Source organism: Lissotriton vulgaris, chromosome 2_1 (genome assembly GCF_964263255.1).
Source record: "Lissotriton vulgaris chromosome 2_1, aLisVul1.2, whole genome shotgun sequence".
In the NCBI taxonomy this organism is placed as follows: Eukaryota; Metazoa; Chordata; class Amphibia; order Caudata; family Salamandridae; genus Lissotriton; species Lissotriton vulgaris.
Genome location: NC_141687.1, coordinates 764,183,721 through 764,206,863, shown reverse-complemented (window position 1 = coordinate 764,206,863; position 23,143 = coordinate 764,183,721). Strand labels below are relative to the sequence as shown.

The 23,143-nt window shown below is 48.4% G+C and overlaps 1 protein-coding gene across 1 annotated transcript in view; it reads right to left on the bottom strand.

Moving 5' to 3' along the window:
* Positions 1 to 23,143, bottom strand: part of PPIG (peptidylprolyl isomerase G) — a 411,062-nt gene that overhangs the window by 83,880 nt on the left and 304,039 nt on the right. The window contains exon 12 of the mRNA XM_086956077.1: positions 5,112 to 5,248. Coding sequence (XP_086812203.1) covers positions 5,112 to 5,248 — 137 coding nt within the window. The remainder of the gene's footprint in view (positions 1 to 5,111; positions 5,249 to 23,143) is intronic.

Sequence of the window (23,143 nt, the reverse complement as noted above, 5' to 3'; positions counted from 1 at the left end):
GGATCATCTTCCGATGGCGGAATCGTCTGGCACAGATCCGCTCTCTTCAGGTGGCGAAGGATCTCTTGGGCTTGAACGACGTCGCGCTATCCCAGGGGTCGAGCATGTCTCCTTCGCGGAGGCGTCATCGCTCTTCCTCCTGGCACAGGGTGGGAGCATCTCCGGACCGGCGGCGACCGGATCACAACACTAGCCTGCAGGAAAGGGGCAATGCGGTAGCCTCAATTGCCTCGGCGACTTTGGCTGATTCCCAACAGAGCTCCGGTGCGGCATGACCCTTGCTTTGATCCTGTTTCGGCGCTGGAGGGGCTTCGGCCCTTAGGTCTGGGGGTATGGAAGTACTTTTGGAGGAGACGCCCCGGACCGTGGCCTTGGGGGTTACCAAGTCGGTCCCCCTACCCCGATTCCAGTCTGGAGGGTCCTTCACGAACTTTGGAACTGATGAGTATCACTTTCAAATTTACTGTTTTGAGTTTTTTCTACCAATTGAGTCTTTCTTTACAGGGGGGGTTGGGGTGAAGGGGGTGGGGGGGTACCATGGTGGTGACAAGGGGGGCCTGTTGGATGACTGGGTGGTGTGGTGTGTGAATGTGTCAAGGGGGAGTGGTCTGGGAGGGGCTGTTGCCGAGTCTGCTACAAACTGGTGGCAGGCCGGGGGATACCTGGGGGGGGGGGGGAGGGGGGGGGGAACTGGGCCACTACCATTACCTCTGATTGTAGGGCTCCCAAGGGCGAGAGAGGGGAACCACGTGATGACTGCTGAGAGTTCCGAGGTTATGTTGCACCATGCCGGTTAGCATAGGGACATGGAATGTCAAGGGTCTGAATTCCCCGCAGAAAAGGCAAAAGGTATGGAAGTACGTGACTGATCATCAGCTGGATATTGTGGGATTACAAGAAACTCATTTGGCACGGAGGGATGAGTTGCGCCTGCGGCATAGGGCATATCCCATTATATATAGATCCTCTGCTGCCACGAAGCATAGAGGGGTGGCACTCATCTTCCGCGCGGCGCTTCATTTCCAGCCAGTAGAGGTGCGCAGTGATAAGGAGGGCCGATGGCTGATGGTAAAGGGTCTCGTACAGGGACGGCTGTGCACCTTTGTTGTAGTGTATCTCCCCAACTCTGGTCAAAATAAATTTTTACAAAGCATGTTACAAAAAATTGGGGACTCTGCGGACGGGGATTTGTTTCTACTGGGGGACTTTAATTTGGTGTGGGATAAGGAAGTGGATAGCTCTGGGGGTAACAGGGCGGGCACGGGGGTGTTTTCTCCTTCCTCGAGGCAGGTGGTGGGGGAGTTTGGGTTGGTTGATGGGTGGCGTTTTTTTCACCCTACCTCAAAGGACTACACCTTCTTTTCCCATGTGCACCACTCCTACTCCCGACTGGATCACATTTTTATAGGCCAGGCACTGCGTGGAAATGTCCTGGATGCCACCATCCTTCCGATTTCAGTCGCGGATCACAGTTTGCTGGTGCTTACCCTCCGTTGGCCATCATCCGGTGCCGGCCAGCGGAAATGGTATTTCCCGGCCTTGGTAATCAGGGACGATGCATCTAATAAGGCACTGCGAGTTGCCATCAAGGAATTCTTTGAACTTAATCCCCCCTCAGATACATCAACCTCGAACACTTGGGACGCCTTTAAGGAATCAGTTAGGGGCACGTGCCTGGGACTCAACTCGCAACTTAAGAGACTGCGACGGAAGGACCGTGAAACCTTGGAGGCTGAGGTGGCGGACCTCGAACGGGCTCACAAGCTTAACCCCTCGAGAGTGACCCTCCGTCCATTGACGGCTGTAAGGGGGAAGCTGAGGGCTCACTACAACAACAGCGCAAACTCACGCTCTTGAGACTAGGGCGACACTCCTACTCCTGTGGGAACAAGGTGGGTAGGCATCTGGCACGCCAACTGCGAGAGAAGAGGGAACGCGAATATATAGGAGGAATTAGAGATGCGGCGGGAGTCCTGCAGCATCGGGATGAAACGAAGGCGAATATCTTTGGCCGCTACTATGCTGACCTCTACACGGGGGACAGTCTTGGAGCGGAAACCCAGAGGGAGTATTTGCAAAGGTTGCCCCTACCCCGGATCTCTAAAGAGTGGAATGAGTTGTTGGAGGCGCCGATTACTAGGGAGGAGGTCCTTGACTCCATTAAAAATGTGAAGTTACACAAGGCACCGGGGCCGGATGGCTATACCGCTGTCTTTTACAAGTCATACGCTTCCGAGATCTGTGATTTTCTGGTGTCGCTTTTTAATGATATGGCTGTGTCCGGGGTTTCGGCGGGCTCCCTGGCGGAGGCGGTCATCACTGTCCTACCGAAGCCGGGGAAGGATCTTGCGCACTGTGCCTCCTTTCGCCCCATAGCGTTACTCAATATTGACGCTAAACTATACTCTGCAATCCTGGCACGCAGATTACAAGACCTGATGCCGGCAATCATACACCCGGATCAATCCGGATTCATCAAAGGGCGCCAGACCCACGACAACACTCGCAGGGTAGTTCATTTAATTGAAAAAGCGGACAGGTTCCGCATCCCGGCAGTGCTCGTGGGTCTGGATGCGGAAAAAGCCTTTGACCGGGTGGATTGGGGCTTCTTGTTTAATACGTTGACAGCCTTTGGGTTCTCGGAAAAATGTATCACTATGGTGAGGGCAAACTTTTGCAGCCCCAGGTCACGAGTGGTGGTGAATGGCCAGATGTCGGCATTTTTCCCGCACTAAAGGGGCACCAGGCAGGGCTGCCCCCTCTCCCCTCTACTGTTCGCGCTCAGTATTGAACCTTTGGCGATGGCAGTGAGGGAACATGAGGGGGTCCGAGGCTTGCCATTCGCAGGTGAGCCACATAAGATTACGCTATTCGCGGACGACGTCCTATTTTCTGTAGCGGACCCGGAACATTCTTTGCCATGCATTAGGGACCTCTTGCTAGAATATGAAGAAGTGGCGGGCTTCAAGGTGAACTACGGCAAATCTTATATCTTGAATTTGACTCTCTCGCAGGAGGAGGTGGACCGCGTACGGCCACTGACGCCTCTTGCCTGGGCCGCCAGTTCCATTGTTTACCTGGGAGTCCACTTGACTCCGACGGTGGGTAAACTGTTCTCGGCTAACTTCCCACCCCTTCTGGCGAAGACCAGGGCTGAATTTGAAAGATGGAAAAAAAAATTTTTGTCCTGGCTGGGCAGGATCCATGCAATTAAAATGGTTCTTCTTCCTAAATATCTGTACCTATTCCAGGCTTTGCCCATTCCGATACAGTAATTTCTTTCGGCAACTCAAGACACAGATCCTCCGATTTATCTGGCAAGGGGGCAGGGCGCGGCTCTCCTTTGTAGTTCTGCGTCGGCCTAGATCAGAGGGCGGGGTGGGGCTTCCGGACCTGCAACTCTACTACAAGGCAGCCCAACTGAGGGTTCTGGTGGAATGGTCGCAGCAATTCTCAGAAAAGCACTGGCTGCATATGGACCGGAGCGTGGCTGGCCGGTCGATATGGGACTTGGCCTGGAAGCCGAGGAAGGACCGACCATTGAATGCGTAGATCAGTACTCCCACGGGTACCACGCTGAAGGTCTGGGATACTTTGGCCACGGATGAGCGTTGGACAACGTTCCCCTCGCCATTTACTCCCTTGCACCTCAATCCGGCTTTTCCACCGGCGCTCAGAGAGGGGGCATTTGATGTGTGGAGAGAGGGTGGCTGTAGGGCCTTGACCCACCTTTTTTATGGACAGGAACCCCTCTCTTTTGCCAATTGTGTACGGGACTATCGGGTCCCACAATCCGACCGGTACCGTTATGTGCAGTTGTTGCACTGGGCCACGTCACCCGGTGTGCTGGAGGCTGCTACGAGACCTCCTACGCCGTTCGAAGCTTTTTTGCTGCGGACTTCTGCCATGAAGGGCGTTATCTCCTTCCTGTATCAATTACTGCTTAAATCGGCAGTGTCGCCTAGACCACGCTATATGGAACAGTGGGAGGAACTAGTGGGGAAAGATATCACCGATAATGAATGGTCCGCGCTCTGGCGAGACATGACTCGATTTAACCACTCGCTCCATCTAAGAGAAGCTCATCTTAAGACCCTTACGCAATGGTACCTGTGCCCAACTAGGCTCCATCGCATATACCCAGCGACTTCCGATAGATGCTGGCGGGGTTGTGGGCTCCTGGGGGACTTTCGCCATATCTGGTGGGATTGCCCAGTGATCCGGCCATATTGGGAGGAAATTCTCTCGCATATTAGGGACATCCTCCAATATCCTATAGAGGACTCTATGGCCTCTGTATTGTTGGGCCTTCGTGATCCTGGCTTAGAACATCAAACGCGGGCTGACAAAAAGATTTTGTGGCTCTGCCTAGGGGCAGCCAAACTCACGGTGGCTGCGGCATGGAAACGGAAGGAGGCACCAGCGATTTCTCTGTGGCACGCACGACTGTGGAAGCTTTTAAGCTTGGAAAGAATGGCGGACATCTTCCACGGTAATTTCAAGAACTTTAAGCTCATATGGGGGCCCTTGGTGACTTTCCTCTCTAGGGGATTGCCGTCGGCTGTATGCCCAGCTTCCCTGAGATCTCTACATCTCTTCCAAGTCTAGAGCGGCCCTTTGAATGAATGTTGGTATGTGAGTGTCACCACCATGGGGGAGGGTGGGGGGGGGAGGGGGGAATGGGAGTTACATCTTCTGGTTTCTGGGTTACTGAGGTGCATGATACCATTTGCAGGCATGTCTGAATTAGCTACACAGGCACGTGGGCCTAATCGCACTGGAATTCCTTTTTTGCTGGCGTATATGGCATCGATGGTGGACTGATTGAATTCATGATTTACTACTTCTCGGCTGTCACCAAGTTGTTGGTCTAGATACGTACCGGATCCGTGAGGACGTTGCCTATTGTTTTTGGGTTACTCCCCCTGCGTGGGGAACTATGCAGCATCTCAGTGCTCATTTCTGTGTTTCTTTTTGTTCTCTGCAAAATAAAAATTTTACAAAAAAAAAAAAAAAAGGAACAAAGATAATACAAAAAAGGGTTGCATGCCTAAAGTCACGTGTTCCAAGTAACAGACTAAAATCAAAATTGTCAGACAGCAATTCCTTACTTGTCACCCTTTATCCATCGCTCTCCACTTGGAGCACGCATCCTTTGAGCTCGCTGCATTTCTTGCCTCCAATGTGGAGGAGTTTCACTTCGTCTGAAGCGGTCTCGTGACCTGGATCTGGAAGGTGTTCGATAGCGCTTGAGAAGTAAAAAGAAACAAGGTCATTGAAACCACCTACTTCTCCAGAAGCAGCAATTATTCTGCAATAATGTCTGCTTAAATAATGCATTTCAGAGTATAGAGAAGCTACATTATAAAGATCACATATTTCTAGTGAATATCATTTTTCAAGCATGGGCTTTGTAGGATATCTTTCTTTTCTGCATGGTCACTCTAGATTATTCATGTTTTCTGAACAGTATATTTTTCTGTACTTAAAACGATGTGCACTGTTCTTCCTGCTAAACAACCTGTTCTCCCCCGCTAAACATGGTTAATGAGCTTATACCTGATTGACATATTTAACTTCCTAGTATATAGTGTTTAAAATGCACCCAGGGCCTGTAAGTTAAATGCTATCTGTGGACTGCAGCACCTATTCTGCCATCCACAAAGTGGGCCAGTAAAGCATGGCTTCAGGCCTACCATGTGTAGCCTGACTGCAGCAGCCTAAAAAGCTGATGTAAAACCAGTCATAATCACCTATTTTTTCAGACTGGAAACTCTGTTTTTAAACATTAATGTTACATCTAAGTACACCTCACTGACCACAAGGTGGAAAGTGGAACATGTGCAAAATATACATTGGAATGTTCCTCCTGTGAATAGCCCTCAAAATGATTTTCACTGGCAGGGCTGGGTCTGAATCCCACAAAAAGTCAAAGTACAGATCTGAAAAGTTAATAGGTAGATTTATTATAGGAAATTGCTAGAATGGTCATTCTATGGCTAATTTTCATTATTTATGAAACACCCAATTCATTGTTGAATTGTTTGCACGCGCAAGGGGCTAAACTCACCGGCCAAAACTCTGCTACTCTGCTACATCGTGCTGCAACATCACTGGGGCCCTGACGCTGTGTGCTCTTCCCCGCCACTGTGCTCGCAGCATCGCACGGCCAGAGCGGGGGAAGACTAGAGCTCCCAGAGGGCTCAGGGGCTGGAACCGCCCACTTCCTGTTGGAGCGCGCCCGGAGGCGCTTAAAGGACAGCAGCTCCCTCGGTGGAGCGGGGAGCGTTTGCACGCGCAAGGGGCTAAACTCACCGGCCAAAACTCTGCTACTCTGCTACATCGTGCTGCAACATCACTGGGGCCCTGACGCTGTGTGCTCTTCCCCGCCACCGTGCTCGCAGCATCGCACGGCCAGAGCGGGGGAAGACTACAGGTCCCAGAGGGCTCAGGGGCTGGAACCGCCCACTTCCTGTTGGAGCGCGCCCGGAGGCGCTTAAAGGACAGCAACTCCGTCCGCGTCGCGGGACGCGCGCGGGCGACGCCGGGCTGAGCCCGGGCAGAGGGCGGGCCGTCTGTGGCCGTCCGGGGCAGGAAGAGGCAGGGCAGGGCCATGCACTTTGTCCAGTGCAATGGGGAAACGCAAACTTGTAATAAAGGGCGGAGAAGGTAAGAAAGCCAAAGTCCCACGAAAATCGGAGACAATGATTTCCTTTCTTACCTCTGCGGTGGGAGCTTTGAACAACGAAATTGCTAATGCGGAGAAAGAACTGGGACTTGTCCAGGCTGGTGCGGCAACTAGGGACCTCCTGGTTGAATCTGAATCACAGTCACAGCCAGAACCGGCTCGTCCCATTCCACTTGAACCTAACAATTGCGGCGGCCCCTCTATCCACTTGCATGGTTAACCAGTTACCTCCCCAAACCAACAGTAAGGCTGTATCACAGGAGACACAGCAACCTTCCACGCTAAAAAAACACAAAACCCTGTGGAAATAAACCCCGCAAACTGCCTACACCCAAAGTAGACATTACAGCTACCCAGGGATTCCACGCTAACTTGGCAGACGTGGTAGAAGAACTGTTTGAATCCCGGTTGGAACCACTATTGGTAAATATTGCAAAGGACATAGTGGACACTTTGAAATCATGTGTAGAAAATATCCTGCATAAATGTGAACGTATTGACAACTGCCTAAAAGACTTGAAGTCCCACACTCAGGGGAAGCGGGCCCATGAAAAACCTGAATCGATTGGTAGTCAGGAGGTGATCATGGGCTCACCAATGCAGGCTAATAGCCAAGGCCATACAACATGCACAAATCCACCCAAAGGGAACATAACATCTCAAGGGGAGGCACATAAGATCTTAGTCTCGGGGGCTGTGCCTGAGGACAGGGCAGCCAAACCACTGGTCAAGGAGCGAAGAAATAGTGGGTTGCACGCCAGACAGAACAACATAGTGGATCTCCCCCCAGATGCAGCACCTCGAGTGGTAATTTTAACTGGGATCCCACGCTTTCATATTAACCAGAGGGAATCAGAACAGGATCTACTGAACAGAACCAGAAGATGGTGTACACAGTTTAGTAGTGGGAGTTTGGATGTGGGAAAAAATATTATAGCTGCCAGAAGGGTGGACTGGGTGGGGCGAAGGGAGAAATGTATCACCGGTGACTGTGTGATTGTTAAGTTTAACAGTCCAAATATGGCTATCACACTACTCTGGGATGGATCGGAGCTAGATGGCGCAGGTATCAGACCCCTGCCATTAGGCTACTTCTATCCACCTCCACCCCATCCACAGGCCAAACCACGATCCTGGCATATCCCGTCACCATTAGGACACATAGGAAGGGCAGGGGAAGTGAGACACTATTCCTATCAAGCACAACAGGCTCGTCTGCGGGCGGGGGATAAGCTTGCCGCCACCGCACGCAATGTCCCTGATCATTCAGCTGAAATTCAGGTGGAACCCGTTGTGCTAAGTAATCGGTTCTCACCACTTGCAAACCCCTCTAGCCTGGATCTAGTGGATTGACAACTATCCACTCACCCGACTGGTCAGGAGAATTCCATTATAGCCAATCAATGCCATAAACCAATGGTACTTAGCTGGAATATAGCGGGCTAAGGAGGAAAGCCTTGGATGACAGATGGGTTTATTTTGTAACTCACCACGACATTATGTGTTTTCAGGAGACGTGGGATACCAACGGAAATTTTTATTTAAATGGATATTGTAGCTTCTCAGTTAAAGCGACCGCTGGGCTGGGAGGGAGACCCAAAGGTGGCCTGTATACAATCACCTCTATCAATTTGGCAGGTTCCATGAAGAAAATAGAATCATCAGAGGATAGCATTTTGTGTGTAGAATGGGTCAGGCCCAACCTCCCCATAATTTTAATTGTACATTTTTATAATGCACCGGATAAGGTATCTTGTAACACACACTTAAGGTCCTTATCATCTTTTCTTTCTCACTACAAGTTACATCAAACAGCTTTATTCGAAATTTTGCTCATGGGAGATTTTAACATACACCCCTGTGGATGGGATTGTTTTTCTAAACAACAACTGGCACCCCCGGGCGGTATCAGTCCCCATCTTGAACACACACCGCAGGGGATGGAGCTGGAAGAATTACTTGCCGACCTAAACCTGTTTGAAGTAGTTGGGCCCGAGGGGGAGAATAGGGCACCGACGTTCATAGGTAGAGATGCAAACACTTATCGATTACATCTTTATCTCAGCGGGACTAGTTGATGCGGTATCCTCCCTTGAAGTCAAGGTTTCCGCCTTTAGTGACCATAATCCCCTGATTCTGACTTTAAACATTGGGAGTAACAACGCAACCCAGGTTGAGCGTCTGGGTGGCTGCTGCGATCCCATCGTTCCCAAGGACCGGGGAAGAAGATTAAATTGGTCCAAGGTGGTCCCGGACACATTTATTCAGTATCTAAAAGCAAATGTTCATGCAGATCTGTTAACATGCACAGACAGCTCGGCAGCTGACACTGATATTATTAAATCTTTCACTAAAATCTGTACGCAAGTTAGCCATGATCTAACACTCAGGGAGAAGCGAGCTGAAACCACCCGCCCAAGGTGGTTTGATAGGGAATGCTCAAAGGCACATAAGGGGCTTATGGAGGCCCTCAAACAACAGCCGAGAAATCGGGAGCGGGTGATTCAGTGCAGGAAGCTCTATAGATTAACCATTAATAACCGAAAAAAGTCCATAAAAAACGAGGCTTGGGACAATCTCACATCAATTAACATCCTGAGAGATAGTTCCAAATTCTGGGCTGTGATCAACCACTCCTATTTTTCTGAGGAGGAAAACTATCATGGATTGTGTGATCCCTGAGGAAGATTGGGTTGCCCACTTCAGTAAAATATATAACAGTGAAGAGTCACTAGCACCAGACAGTCTTCACCGGCTCACGGTCCCTGCTTCCCCCTGCAGTTTAGTGAGCACGAGGTTATTAGGGCCATTTTGGAGATGACGAAATGTAAGGCCCCGGGCCCAGACGGTGTCCCTGCAGATCTTTATAGGTCACCTCTGGACATGTGGGCTAGAATACTCACCAATGTCTTTAATTCCTCCTGCACAGCTGGGTTTCCCAAATCATGGTCTTCTTCGACCATCATTCCCATTTACAAGAAAGGTTCCCGAACAGATCCGGCCTGTTATAGGCCGATATCATTGATTGACTCTGCCGTCAAAATTCTCGGCAGAGTCATATTACAGAGACTGGGGGATTTCATAAAGGAGAAGGGGGTCCTTTCAGACCTGCAGTATGGGTTTAGGGCCAGGAGAGGAACCATGGACCAGTGCCTAAACCTCCTTATGCTGGTCGGCAAATACACCAAGGCCAAGGAGGGTAAACTATACATGGCCTTCATGGACCTCTCCTCCGCCTTTGACTTGGTCAACCGACCCAAGTTATGGGCCATACTGGCCAGCCTGGGTATTGACCCATCGCTGGTCAACTTCTTAGCGTCACTTCACACAGACTTGCCAGCCTCCATCAGAACCGATCGGGAGGGCAGCTGTTCTCGACCATTCCGTTCTAGAAGGGGTGTTAGGCAGGGCTGTATTTTGGCCCCTCTCCTATTCACCCTATATATTAACTCACTGGGCAAAGATCTGGAGGACTCAACACCTGATATTCCACGCGTGGGGGATTCCCTGGTGCCCGTATTACTATACGCGGATGACGCGGTGCACTTAGCCCGCACAGGGGTAGGGTTGCAGAAACTTCGACGCATTTGGGGAGTTCATGGTCTCACTCGACCTGGCGATCAACAACAAAAAATCCCATATAATGGTGGCGGGGAAGCGCACGAAAACACAAAAGCTAAAGACGTTTACCTGCACTGGTGAGGGGGTGACTAGGGTACCAGTTTTTACTTACCTGGGTGTTATCTTTGAAGAGGGGGGCTCTTGGACCGCCCAACTAAATGCAAAAAGCCTTGCAGTTAAGAGATCAACCTCAGCTCTAATGAGCTTTGCAAAGCGATTGGGCTCGCGCCCAATGGACGCTCTCTTGAAAGTGTACAAGACAAAATGCTTGTCCATAGCTATGTATGGTGCTCCCTTGTGGGGCTTTTCGCCACAAGGTAAAATACAAATTGCGGAAAATACTTTCCTCAGAACATTGCTAGGAGTCCCACAATCAACAACAGTTTTCTCCCTGCATACTGAGTTAGGCATAGGCTATGTAACTGATGAGCTACAATTGGCCCCTCTGGTCTATTGGGCAAAAACCTGGTTAAATAATGATATCCCTTTGAACCACTGCATCCTTAAGGACTGCATGGCGTTAGACAAGGTGTCTAAAATTCCTTGGCTAGTATACATTAAGAACACGTTGAATAAAATGGGCGGGCCAGATCTTTACAAATACCCGAACAACATAGTTAAAGGAGACGTAAAATGGATTAAGGGAAACTTACTGCTTAGGGCGAATCAGGCTAGGGAAGAGGAGGAATTAATTAAGCCAAAAGTTAGAGTTTATCTAGCTTGGATTTTAGGAGTGAATAGGCACTGTGGGATTGTTTGCGACCACTGCGCCTTAATCGGCCTGGTCGCCCCCACGTTCCTCGTGTCTCCTGCTCCTGTGCCTCACCTGATGCCTGTGCCTGCCTGATCGCCGACGCCGCCTGCTCCCTCTTCCAGCGCCCCAGCCGCCGCAGGGCCGCCCGCCAAGCCCGCACTCGTTTTTTTTCCCGCCGCTGCCTGCCTGCGCCCCCCCCACCCCCCGCCAGCCGATAGGCTACCACGCTCCCGCCTCCCAGCGGACCCTCCCTCCTGGCTCCCTTCTTATGACGCCCCCTAAACGACCGCGCAGCGTACGCGCGCAGCGAGAGCGCCGCCTGAGCGCCGAAGGTAAGCCAAAGGTAAGCCCGTCTGCGCTCGTCCGCGCCTGGACCGCGCCCAGTGCCAGGACCCCTGACCCCCACCGACGGAAGTCGACCCGACTGTCCTACAACGCCACCGAACTCATCGCACTCAACGCCGGTAGAATCCCGGGCTGCTATCGAGCTGCCCCGAGACGCACCCACGGACCCTTCTGCTGCCACTCCTGCAAGTTCACCTGCATCCGGACCTGCACCACACCAGCACCGACCAAGCCGAACTCCAGCAGCAACCACCTCAAGTGCATCCTGCAACACCCGCTCCGTCCACAGACACGCCGTCGAGTTCTGGAACCTGCTCAACACCACAGCCCTAGACGTCGCCTTCCTCACGGAAACCTGGATGAACGCCTCCTCAGCGCCCGACATCGCCATCGCCATCCCGGACGGCTACAAGATCATCCGGAGGGACCGCGTCAACCAGACAGGAGGAGGCATCGCCATCATCCACAGGAACTCCATCCGCATCACGACCAACACCGACGACACCCTCGCACCCGCCGAACACCTGCACTTCCAGATCTACATCAACCCCAAGACCACCCTCAGAGGCACCCTCATCTACAGACCCCCGGGACCACGCACACAATTCAGCGAAGACATCGCCGACTTCATCAGCCCGCACGCCCACCCCTCCGCTGACTACACCCTCCTCGGGGACCTCAACTTCCACCTGGAGAACAACAACGACTGCAACACCACCGCCCTGCTGGACAACCTCGCCAACCTCGGTCTCAAGCAGCTGGTGACCACCCCCACCCACTACGCCGGACACACACTCGACGAGTCTTCTCATCCAGCAAGGACATCGCCTTCAGCCACGCCACCGGACTCCACTGGACGGACCACAGCTGCGTCCACTTCAGCTTCAGAAGGACCACTATCCACCACCACCAGCAACAGGTTGCACGCAGAAGCTGGAACAAGATCACAGCCGACCAGCTCGCGACTTCCCTGAGCATGAACCCTCCCACCAGCGCAACGAACCCAAGCCAGGCGGCCACCAACCTCGCGAAGTGGATCAGCAACTGCGCAGACTACCTTGCCCCTCTGAAGACCCCGCCGCCTAGCAGACCCGGCAGCAAGAAAGCCCCATGGTTCACAGACAAACTCAAGAGCTCCAAGAAGAACTGCCAAGCCCTCGAGAAAGCCTGGCGCAGAGACCCAACACCGAACAACATGACTGCCCTCAAGCTCGCCACCCGAAAACACCACCAACTGATCCACGCCACCAAGAAAACTGCATTCAAGGAACGACTGGACAACAACGCCCACCACAGCAAGGAACTCTTCAACATCGTTAAAGAGCTCTCCAAGCCCAACGCCGGAAACAACGACATCACCCCTTCGCAAGACCTCTGCAACTCCCTTGCCTCCTACTTTCACAACAAGATCGCGGACATACACAACAGCTTCAGCTCCCAACCGACGCACGCCACGACTGAACCACCGCCCCCCACCACCACCCTCCGCGCCTGGACCCCGATCAGCACCGAAGACACCATCCGCACGATGGACTCCATCCACTCCGGATCTCCGACCGACCCCTGCCCTCACCAAGTCTTCAACAAGGCCGACGCTGTCATCGCACCCCACCTGTGGGACATCATCAACACCTCCTTCGACACCGCTACCTTCCCGGAGAGCTGGAAGCACGCCAAACTCAGCGCTCTACTAAAGAAGCCATCAGCCGACCCCACCGACCTCAAGAACTACCGCCCCATTTCGCTGCTCCCGTTTCCTGCAAAAGTCATCGAGAAGATCGTCAACAAGCAGCTGGCCGCCTTCCTCGAGACGAACGGATCCCTCGACCTCTCGCAGTCTGGCTTCCGGGCCAACCACAGCACCGAGACCGCCCTGATCGCAGCTACCGAGGACATCCGAGCCCTGCTCGACAACGGAGAAACAGCGGCCCTCATCCTCCTAGACCTCTCCGCGGCCTTCGACACTGTCTGCCACCGTACCCTAGTGCAGCGTCTCAGCAACGTCGGAATCCAGGAGAAGGCACTGGAATGGATCACCTCGTTCCTCTCCGGAAGGACACAGAGAGTCCGCCTCCCCCCCTTAAGATCAGAAGCCACCGAAGTCATCTGCGGCGTTCCTCAAGGCTCCTCGCTCAGCCCAACCCTCTTCAACGTCTACATGAGCCCTCTCGCAGCCATTGCAGGCCAACACAACCTCAACATCATCTCCTACGCCGACGACACCCAGCTGATCCTCTCCCTCACCAACGACCCCGCCACCGCCAGAGGCAACCTACACGAAGTGATGACCGACGTAGCCAAGTGGATGATGAGCAGCAGCCTGAAACTGAACTCGGACAAGACGGAAGTCCCCATCCTGGGATCTTCACCCTCCGCCTGGGACGACTCCTGGTGGCCACCCCGCCCTGGGCAGCGCACCCAAACCAACAGACCACGCACGCAACCTGGGCTTCATCCTGGACTCCTCCCTCTCCATGACCAGACAAGTTAACGCCGTCTCCTCGTCGTGCTTCAACATCCTGCGCATGCTACGCAAGATCTTCCGGTGGATCCCCACCGAGACCAGGAAGACGGTCGCCCAGGCCCTCGTCACCAGCCGTCTGGACTACGGCAACTTCGTCTACGCCGGAACCACCGCCAAACTCCAGAAGAGACTCCAGCGGATCCAGAACGCCTCAGCACGACTCACCCTGGACATCCCCCGTGGCAGCCACATCTCCGGACACCTGAGAGATCTGCACTGGCTCCCGGTCAACAAGAGAATCACCTTCCGTCTCCTCACCCACGCACACAAGGCCCTACACAACCAAGGCCCAGGATACCTTAACAGCCGCCTCAACTTCTACGCTCCCACACGCCAACTTCGATCGACCGGCCACGCCCTCGCAGCCGTCCCCCGCATCCGAAGAGCCACCACAGGAGGAAGGTCCTTCTCCTACCTGGCCGCCAAGACTTGGAACTCCCTCCCGAACCACCTCCGCCTGACCCAGGACCACCTTGCCTTCAGGAAGCAGCTCAAGACCTGGCTGTTCGAGCAGTAGCGGACCCCCCCTCCCCTAGCGCCTTGAGACCCTCCGGGTGCGTAGTGCGCTATATAAATGCTGTGATTGATTGATTGATTGATTGATTTGCACTAAGGTAATTAGGAACTGCCAATAAAAGTGGGTAGGGCAGCCAGCTATCAGGAACCTTTTCCTCATTGGCTAGTTAGTGTCCTAGAGTCACCCCCACCTACTCGCTAGCACAAATCATAAATGTAACTCCACAAGAAAGCCCCTTCAGAACACCTTCTAGACCTGCTTAAGATCAGAAGAGGACTGGACCTGCTGTGTGTAACCTGTGAGGAGCCCTGAAGGACTTGACCAGTTCCTTCTTGTACCCAGTACAAGGAAGTGGACAGGGCCTGATGGCTCAATGCCTGTGTGGCTAGCCGGACACAACAAGCTGCAAATAACCTTCATGGAGAGACCTTTATCAAGTCAACTGGGACTGGACATTGCAGGTGACCTTTACTGGAGTGGGACCTGGCTCCCTATGCACCATCCCTGCGGTTCTAATATCCTTAGAAGTCGCCCAGAGGAGCTGGTCCAGAAAAGATGAGACTTAGAAAATGTTTAGAATTTTAAGGTCTCCGAAAAGGTCAGGGATACCTTGTGACAAAAGTGTCTGATTTTGATGCACATTCCTTAAATACAGCTTCAGGCTTGCCCTGCTGGAGAATTCTAATCTCCATAAACAAGACTACATCAGAAGGTAATAGCATTGATTGGCGCAAACCCACTCAGTGTATCAGACCTGCACCTCATAGTGTCGGCCTGAGATCACTCCTAGGTCAAATCTACCGTTTCCATAGACGATCATTTGTGTTTAATATTTGTTAGCACTATTTTTATTTTAAACTTAAAAAATGCATATCTCAGTTTAACAATATTGGTTGTTTGCTGTTTTTGTGTCATTTTGTTTATGACATTTTACTCCGTTTTGGGATTCTTATTGTTTTGCGTTTTGACTTTAGTACCTGTTAAGTTAAGTCTGCCTGCTCTGTGCCATAGCCACCAGGACGTTGAGCTCAGGTTAATTTATGTTATATTAACCCATTTGTAGGAGGCAACGGTTACCCTAAAAGGTGTCCTAGTGTTAGGAACTTTGGGGTTCACCATGACAAGTTAGTGTTACCACTCCTTAAAGTGGGGGCCCACACACCACAAATAGCAATCTACTTTATCAATGTATTTTATGGACTTAGATGCTACTTATATTTTTCCTACATTTCAAAGTTGGTAATCGAGGTAATAAACACATGTCAAGCAATTAGGCTATTTTCTGCATTCAGCTGACAAAAAAAAATTAACACAGGCAGGGGGGCGTGGCTTGGCATCCGACCGGAATGGCGGTGCCTGGGTGAAGCTCCTCGGGGACTCCGGGCGACTACTATCTTCCCGTGCTGTTTCAGCGCTAAAATCGCGATGTGAGTTTGTCGGAACTTTATCTCCTCCTCTTCAGACTATTGCGGTCTTTTTTGGATGTGAAAAACCAACTTTATAGACGATGTGAATTCTTTGGTCATTGTCGCTGCTTTGCGAACGCCATTTTGTTTATTCAACAGCACTGACTCGCCGAATTGGATACATCTCTGAAGGACTATGGTACTTTTGCTTCTACGCTTTTAATTTTTTCTGGTTCTCCGCTTCCTCATGGATAGCATCTAGTTTTTTCCTTGCATGACTCTGGATTTTTCTCTGTGCCTTTCTGACTGACTTAAATGCGGCGGCCATTTTGGGTTTTCCTCCTCTTCACGATCCTTCAATTTTTTGGCCTCGCTCTTTTATTATTTTTCTTTATGGGAAGAACTAAAGGCACTCTTTATTCGAAGCCTTCTACTAAACGCATCTTCATTAAGAATTCGAAGATTTTTACTGAATTCTCTCATCTGAAAGACTCTTCTACGTCTCTTCCAGCAAACGATATGGCGGCTTCTGACCCCGCTTCGACGTCTTCAGGGAAATCCCTGACTAAACGTCTTAAGCAGAATCCACCATCTCCGCCTAAAGCATCGTCACCTGTTTCATTGGAGATCTTATTAGAAGAGATTAGGGCATTACACCCTTTTATGGAAGAAACAAATATGAAACTTCAAGTCCTCACGGACACTTGGACGCAACTTGATAATAGAGTCACTGCAGTCGAGCAATCTATCTCATCCATTACTGCTACTTGTGACACGCTTTCTCCTCTGCAATCTCAAGTGTCTACTCTTCAGCGCCAAGTCGAGGAGCTTGAAAATCGTAATAGACGCAATAATCTCCGTATTTACGGACTTGCAGAAGGACAGGAGGGGTCTGACCCCCTAACGATTTTCAAGTCGTTCATTCCTAAAGTTCTACACCTGCCGGAGGGCACCGTGCTGAACATCCAAAGAGCGCACAGATAAGGACGCCTTTCCTCATCTGCTTCTCCCTCACAGAAACCACGAGGGGTGATCCTATATTTCCTAGAATACACGGACTTATTAAAAGTTCTTTCTGCTGCCAAGTCTTCTCAGCGTGTTACCTGGTCTGGCTCTACCTTGTATTTCGCCCAGGACTATGCCAAAGCTACACCAAGCAGACGTAAGGCTTTCCTCAACATGAGACCTGCGCTTCGCGCTATGTGCGCTAGATATGGACTTTTTCATCCTTGTCTCTTCAGAGTCACCTATAACAGGACGACGACTTATGAGGACCCGCTCCGCCTTCAGAGTTTCATTAACTCTCATCACAATGACCCAATGGACGCCTCCTCTTCAAATATTGTCTAACTATTCGTTTTTTTTCCCTTTATGATACAGTTTTTTACCCCCTTGTCGTCTTTATTGATTGTCTTTTTATTCCCTTGTGGTTTGTCTACATATTCATGTACTATGTATCCTCATTGTTTTTTCTCCACATAGTTCTTTCCTCCTCTTGACGTGATGGTACCCGGTCCCTCGTTCTGCTTGGTCCCGGTTACCCAGTTAGCCCCTTCTAGTTCCTTCCCTTCCCTCATCTCCTTGAATTCTCCTCCTGTAAGGTATGTTGTCAGTTCATATTCACTTTTTGTTGTTCACTTGTATTCTTCTCTTATTGTTCTCTTCACTGTTTCCTGAACTTGCCCTTTTTCTCTCTTTTTTCTTTTTACCCTTTCAGCCTTCCTATTTCTTCCTGATCTCCTCTCTTTCTTTTTTGCTCTCTTCCTTTCTTTCTTCATTTTCTCCCTTTTCTTGCACTTCTCTTTTTATCTCGAACATCCTTTTTTCTTATACTTTTTCTTCTTTCTCAAAGTTCTAATTTGCTTCTTTCAATTGCACCAAGATATCGTTTTAAACATGTTTCATGCATTGTATGCTTTTGTATAAAATGTATATTTTAAGTGTGTTACATTCAGAGTTCTCTCATGGAACGTTAAAGGTTTGAATAGTCCCATTAAAAGACGAGTGTTATCTCATTTGGCTAGATTGAAATCTGACATTGCTATGTTACAAGAGACCCATCTTAATGATGCTGAAGCTTCTAAATTAAATCGACTTTGGGTCGGTCATGTTTTCTCCTCCCCAGCTTTAGGGAAAAAGAATGGTGTTGTTATTTTAATCCACAAAAAGTTTAATGTTTCTGTTATTCATAACGAAATTGATTCTGATGGTCGCTGGGTGATCTTAAAATTGTTAGTTGATACCTATTACTATTTTCAATGTTTATGCCCCAGTATCTGTTGACCCTACATTCTGGTCTCTTATTTCGGACAAGTTAGTCTCTCTGGATGACAACTATATCATTTTTGGCAGCAATTGTAATCAAGTTCATGATCCCTTCCTTGACAGGCACTCCCCAATTACTTTTATTAGGTCCAAGATGCATACTCAATTTACCTCCACCATACCACGTAAATCTCTAACGGATATCTGGAGGCTCTGCCATCCGGACCTCCGCAAATACAGTTATTTCTCTCCCCCCCATAGGACACAATCCCGTATTGATTATCTCTTTCTTAGTAAGTCCCTCACCCAATGTGCTCTTTCCTCTGAGATTGGTTCTATCCTGATTTCTGATCACGCCCCTGTTATTGTTGATTTTGACCTGATCCACTTCTCTATCTCCTCTGGTAGATGGCGCTTTAATAACTCCCTCCTGGCTGATTCCAAATTCTCTGGCCAATTCAGTTCTTTCGTTACTGATTTTTTCACTACTAACACTACTACCGATTCTTCTCCAGTCATGATTTGGGATTCATTTAAAGCTACCGCTAGGGGTTTTATAATTAATTACGTTTCTCAAAAGAAAAAAGATTTTGAGCAACAATCCTCTCTTCTTCTTGCCAAGATTAAAAAATTTGAGTATTCCTACTTTAATTCGCCTTCTGAATCTTCTCTGAAAGACCGTATTACGGCCAAAGTTGCCTTCAATAAATCCTCTACTTCTACTAAAGCTGCGGCCTCCTACTTATTAAAGAGTAGTGCTCGCTATTATGGGGGTCAAAATAAAATGGGAAAACTCTTAGCTACTTATTTGAAGACTCGTCAGGATAGAACTCGAATTGCGTCGATAACAGATTCGGCTGGCGTTTCCCATTTCAAAGATGCTGATATCTTACAGGAATTTGTTACTTTTTATAAACAACTTTATACTCCTGAATCCGTCCCTCTTCCTTCCGACCTATCCTCTTATTTTCAGTCACTCGCTTCTCCTCCCTCTTCCCATGTTGATTTTGCCTCACTTGACTTAGATATAACTTAATCAGAAATTTCTCATGCAGTTTCGGTCCTCAGACGAGGTAAAGCCCCAGGTCCGGATGGCTTCACTATTGAATTTTATAATCATTTCTCTAAACTTCTCCTTCCACATATGCTTCTACTTTTTAATTATTTTATTACTAAGGGTTCTTCCCAGGGCACTTTACAGGAAGCGATGATTAGCTTGATCCCTAAAGAGAACAATGACCCCGCGTTTTGCAAGAACTACCGCCCCATTTCCTTTGTAAATACGGATTATAAGATCTTCGCCAAGTTGCTTGCTTTACGTATCGACCCCATTTTACCTGAACTTATTGGCCCTGAACAATCTGGCTTTGTCAAAGGTCGTCTGTCCTCTGAATACTCAAGGGTTTTCTTTAATGTTCTTAGCAGAGCCTCCTCCTTACAATACCCATTAGCGGCCATAGCCTTAGATGCTGAGAAGGCGTTTGATAGGATTCGTTGGGATTTTATGTTTCGTGACCTTAATTGGATTGGCTTTCCCCCAAAATTGATCTCCCTCATTTCCCTTATGTACTCCGGTCCTAGAGCTCCCATCTTTGCCAATGGGAAAATTTCTGATTATTTCTCCCTCTCCAGGGGTGTTCGACAGGGATACCCTCTATCACCTTTATTATTTATTGTAGCACTAGAACCCTTTCTGACAAATATTCGACAGGATGCTCAAGTCACTGGTTATAATCCAGGTCCCAATCAAGTTAAATTATCTGTCTATGCGGACTATATCCTTTTTTATTGTTCCAACCCTGAATCCACTATACCCTCTTTTCTACGCCAAGTTGATGCTTTCTCATTCGTTTCTGGTTATCGCCTTAATCGTGATAAATGTGAAGTTTTGCCTCTTAATGTCTTATGCCTTCGTCATTATTTTGATCAAACTGGTTTTTCCTGGAACTCAACTAAAATCAAGTTTTTAGGATTATTGTTTTCCCCTTCTATATCGGACACATTAAAAGCCAATTTTGAATATATTACTAAAAAACTATCTGATTCTATCACCAAATGGCATCCTCTTTTTCTCTCTTGGTGGGGAAGACTGGATTCAATTAAAATGATGTTAGCACCTATCGTCTTATTCTCTCTTTCAATGATACCTATTCGAATACCTGGATATTATTTCAAAAAACTAGATTCGATTCTTTCCCAGTTTCTTTGGAAGAGTAAGCCTCCGTGGGTTGCTTTGTCTTCCCTTAAAAAAGATAAATCTCTTGGAGGTCTTAAGTTTCCAGACTTTAAATCTTACCATTATTCCTTTATCCTTAAACAAGCCTCCCGTTGGTTATCTACGGAGACTCCTACTTACCCTCCGGGCTGGTTGTCCATGGAAAAATCTCTCATTTCACCTTTTGACTTCTCTGAAATTCTGGCTTTTTCTGCTAACGTCTCTTCTTTACATTCTCCTGTCATTGCTCATTCCCGTCATCTCTTGACTCCTTTCATTTCCTCCACGTATCCTTCCTGGTCTTCTCTATCCCAACAACCCATTTGGCACAATAAGTCACTTCGGATTAAAAATCGCTCTTTTTTCTGGAAGTACTGGAGGTCTAAGGGTTTAATATGGATTTCCCAGTTACTCCTTGATAAGGTTCCCCTTACCTTTGCTGATCTTCAATCTCAATTTCTTCTTCCCAACAATTTTAAGAAACAATATGATCTGTTACTTCCTGCACTCCTTCAATATCTTCAATCTCTCCCCATCTCTTGATTTCCCCCCCCCCCTCTATTTGCATCTTTCTCCGCTGTTGCTTTCTTCTCCTTCGGCCTCTTGCATTTACACTTGTTTACTAACCCCCTCTGAAGGACTCAAAACGAGAACTGAATTGGGTTGGGAGCAAGACTTGTCAGTCTCCTGGCCAGTCTCTTTATGGGATAAGCTGTGGGTAAAAATTCACAAAACATCACGGGCAGCCAATACTACTCAGACCCTCTATTTTATTTATCAGAGGTTATTATTTTCCCCAACTAAATTAGCTTCCTTCTCTCCTGACCTCTCTTCTAACCGCTGGTCTTGTTCCTCCCCTTCTGCTGACTTACTCCATATGCTTTTCCATTGCCCATCTATTGACTCCTTTAGGCATTCTATTTGGTCGCGTATAAATATCATCTTCAAGCTTCAGCTCCCTTTTTCCCCCTCCAATGTCATAGTTGGTTCCCTCTCTCCGGATCTACCCCAATCTCCCTCTCATTACAAGTTACTAGACCTTTTTATAGCTGTGGCCTTCCACATGATTACCTCCAACTGGAAAGATTCCTCAAAACTTAATTACTCTGCCTGGTGGAATGCTGTTTGCTTTAATCACAGACTAGACAACAATTACATTTCCCCTATTTCCCTCGCCATTAAGAGAGATCTACTTTGGATCCCTCTTACAACTTACTTATCCTCACTATCCCCTCCTTGCGTCCCGATCACTAGCACTAGTCCCACCTCCTCAGACGAAGTCCGTAAACCTCCTTGAGTTTCTTTTGTTGTCTTTTTTACATAACTTTTTGTCATTTTATCCCCTATTTGCTATTTATTCTTCATGATATTTCTATTATTGCTTTCTTTATTGCATACAATATTGTACTTATACTTGCTTTTGTTATTTTACTTCACTATGTGATTTCGCTTCTTCCCCTTTTTTCTCTTTTTCCTCTTTTAGAACTAAATGTTTATTTATTCCGCTTCCTTATACTTCTGCATTATATTGTTATGATTTTGTATATATTCATATATCTTTGATGTAATGCTTCTGTATGGTTTTTATGCTTGGTTTCAATAAACTTGAACTTAAAAAAAAAAACACAGGCACACACAGAAACACAAACACACACACTACACACCCGACCCTTCAGCAGAGGTTCACTCATAGGCATCACTTTAGCAACGCAACTTTAGCAACTAACACCTCTACACGCACTTAGATAGCTTAAATAAATTCATACGCAAACCTAACTATAATGGCAACCACTTTGACATATAAATTACTTTTTGCGCTCTTGCACTGGGTCTTATAAATTCACATGCTGTATCAAATAGCTTGTTGTAGGAAACTGGGCTTGTGTTGCAGTTATACCCACATTTTGCGCCTTTTTTAGGTACTAGATGCTGATTATCGACTGTGACAATGCACTGAGGCAGTGGCGTAACGAAACTTGAGGGCCCCCCCCTGCAAACTACATGGAGGGGGCACCCCTCCCATCCTCCGTGCCAGTCTAGAGCTCTCATGCCAGCGACCCGCCATACCCTTCTCGGATCTGTTTTAAAACACTAGACAATGTGACAATGCAGTATTTCGATGTAACTACAAAGAGCCCATTTTAATAATACATTTTTATTAGTATACAATAGCAATCTTAAGAGGCATTGCATAGCTTCATCCACACTATGATCCCAATTCCATAACAGTCTCTCTCTCTCTCTCTCAGTGAGTCAGTCAGTCTCTCTCAGTCAGTCTCTCTATCTCTCTCTTTCTGTCAGACACCTTCGGCTACTGTGCGCTCTATAAAATTATTTCTTTTTATTTTGGTATTGAGTTGGGGCCAGAATACCTGCAAAGCAGGCCATCCAGGTATCTGTCATACACAGTATTTACATTTCGGGTCCTTTTGGTGCCACACTTACATCAACATGTAAGGCAGTAAGTACAGTCTCTTAGAATGCCTGCAAGTTAAAGCTCCATGTTTTAAGCCCTATTGCACCCTTTAATTACACCAGGTCAACACTGGTCCATACTTTCCATGGATTTTATTTTTGATTTATTGACCTCCAACAGCCACAATAATAGTCATAGACTTGTTTACCAAGACGGAGCAATGTTATAGCCAATTACCCTCTGCCGTAGATTTATTTAAAAGAAATAATCAGATCACACAGATTACATCATCATGACACTTGAGGGTGGAGGCGAGAGGCACACAATTTAACATCTAAAATTTGGTCTGACCTTCTTACAACTCTAGGCATAATTCTATCTTTCCAGACCAA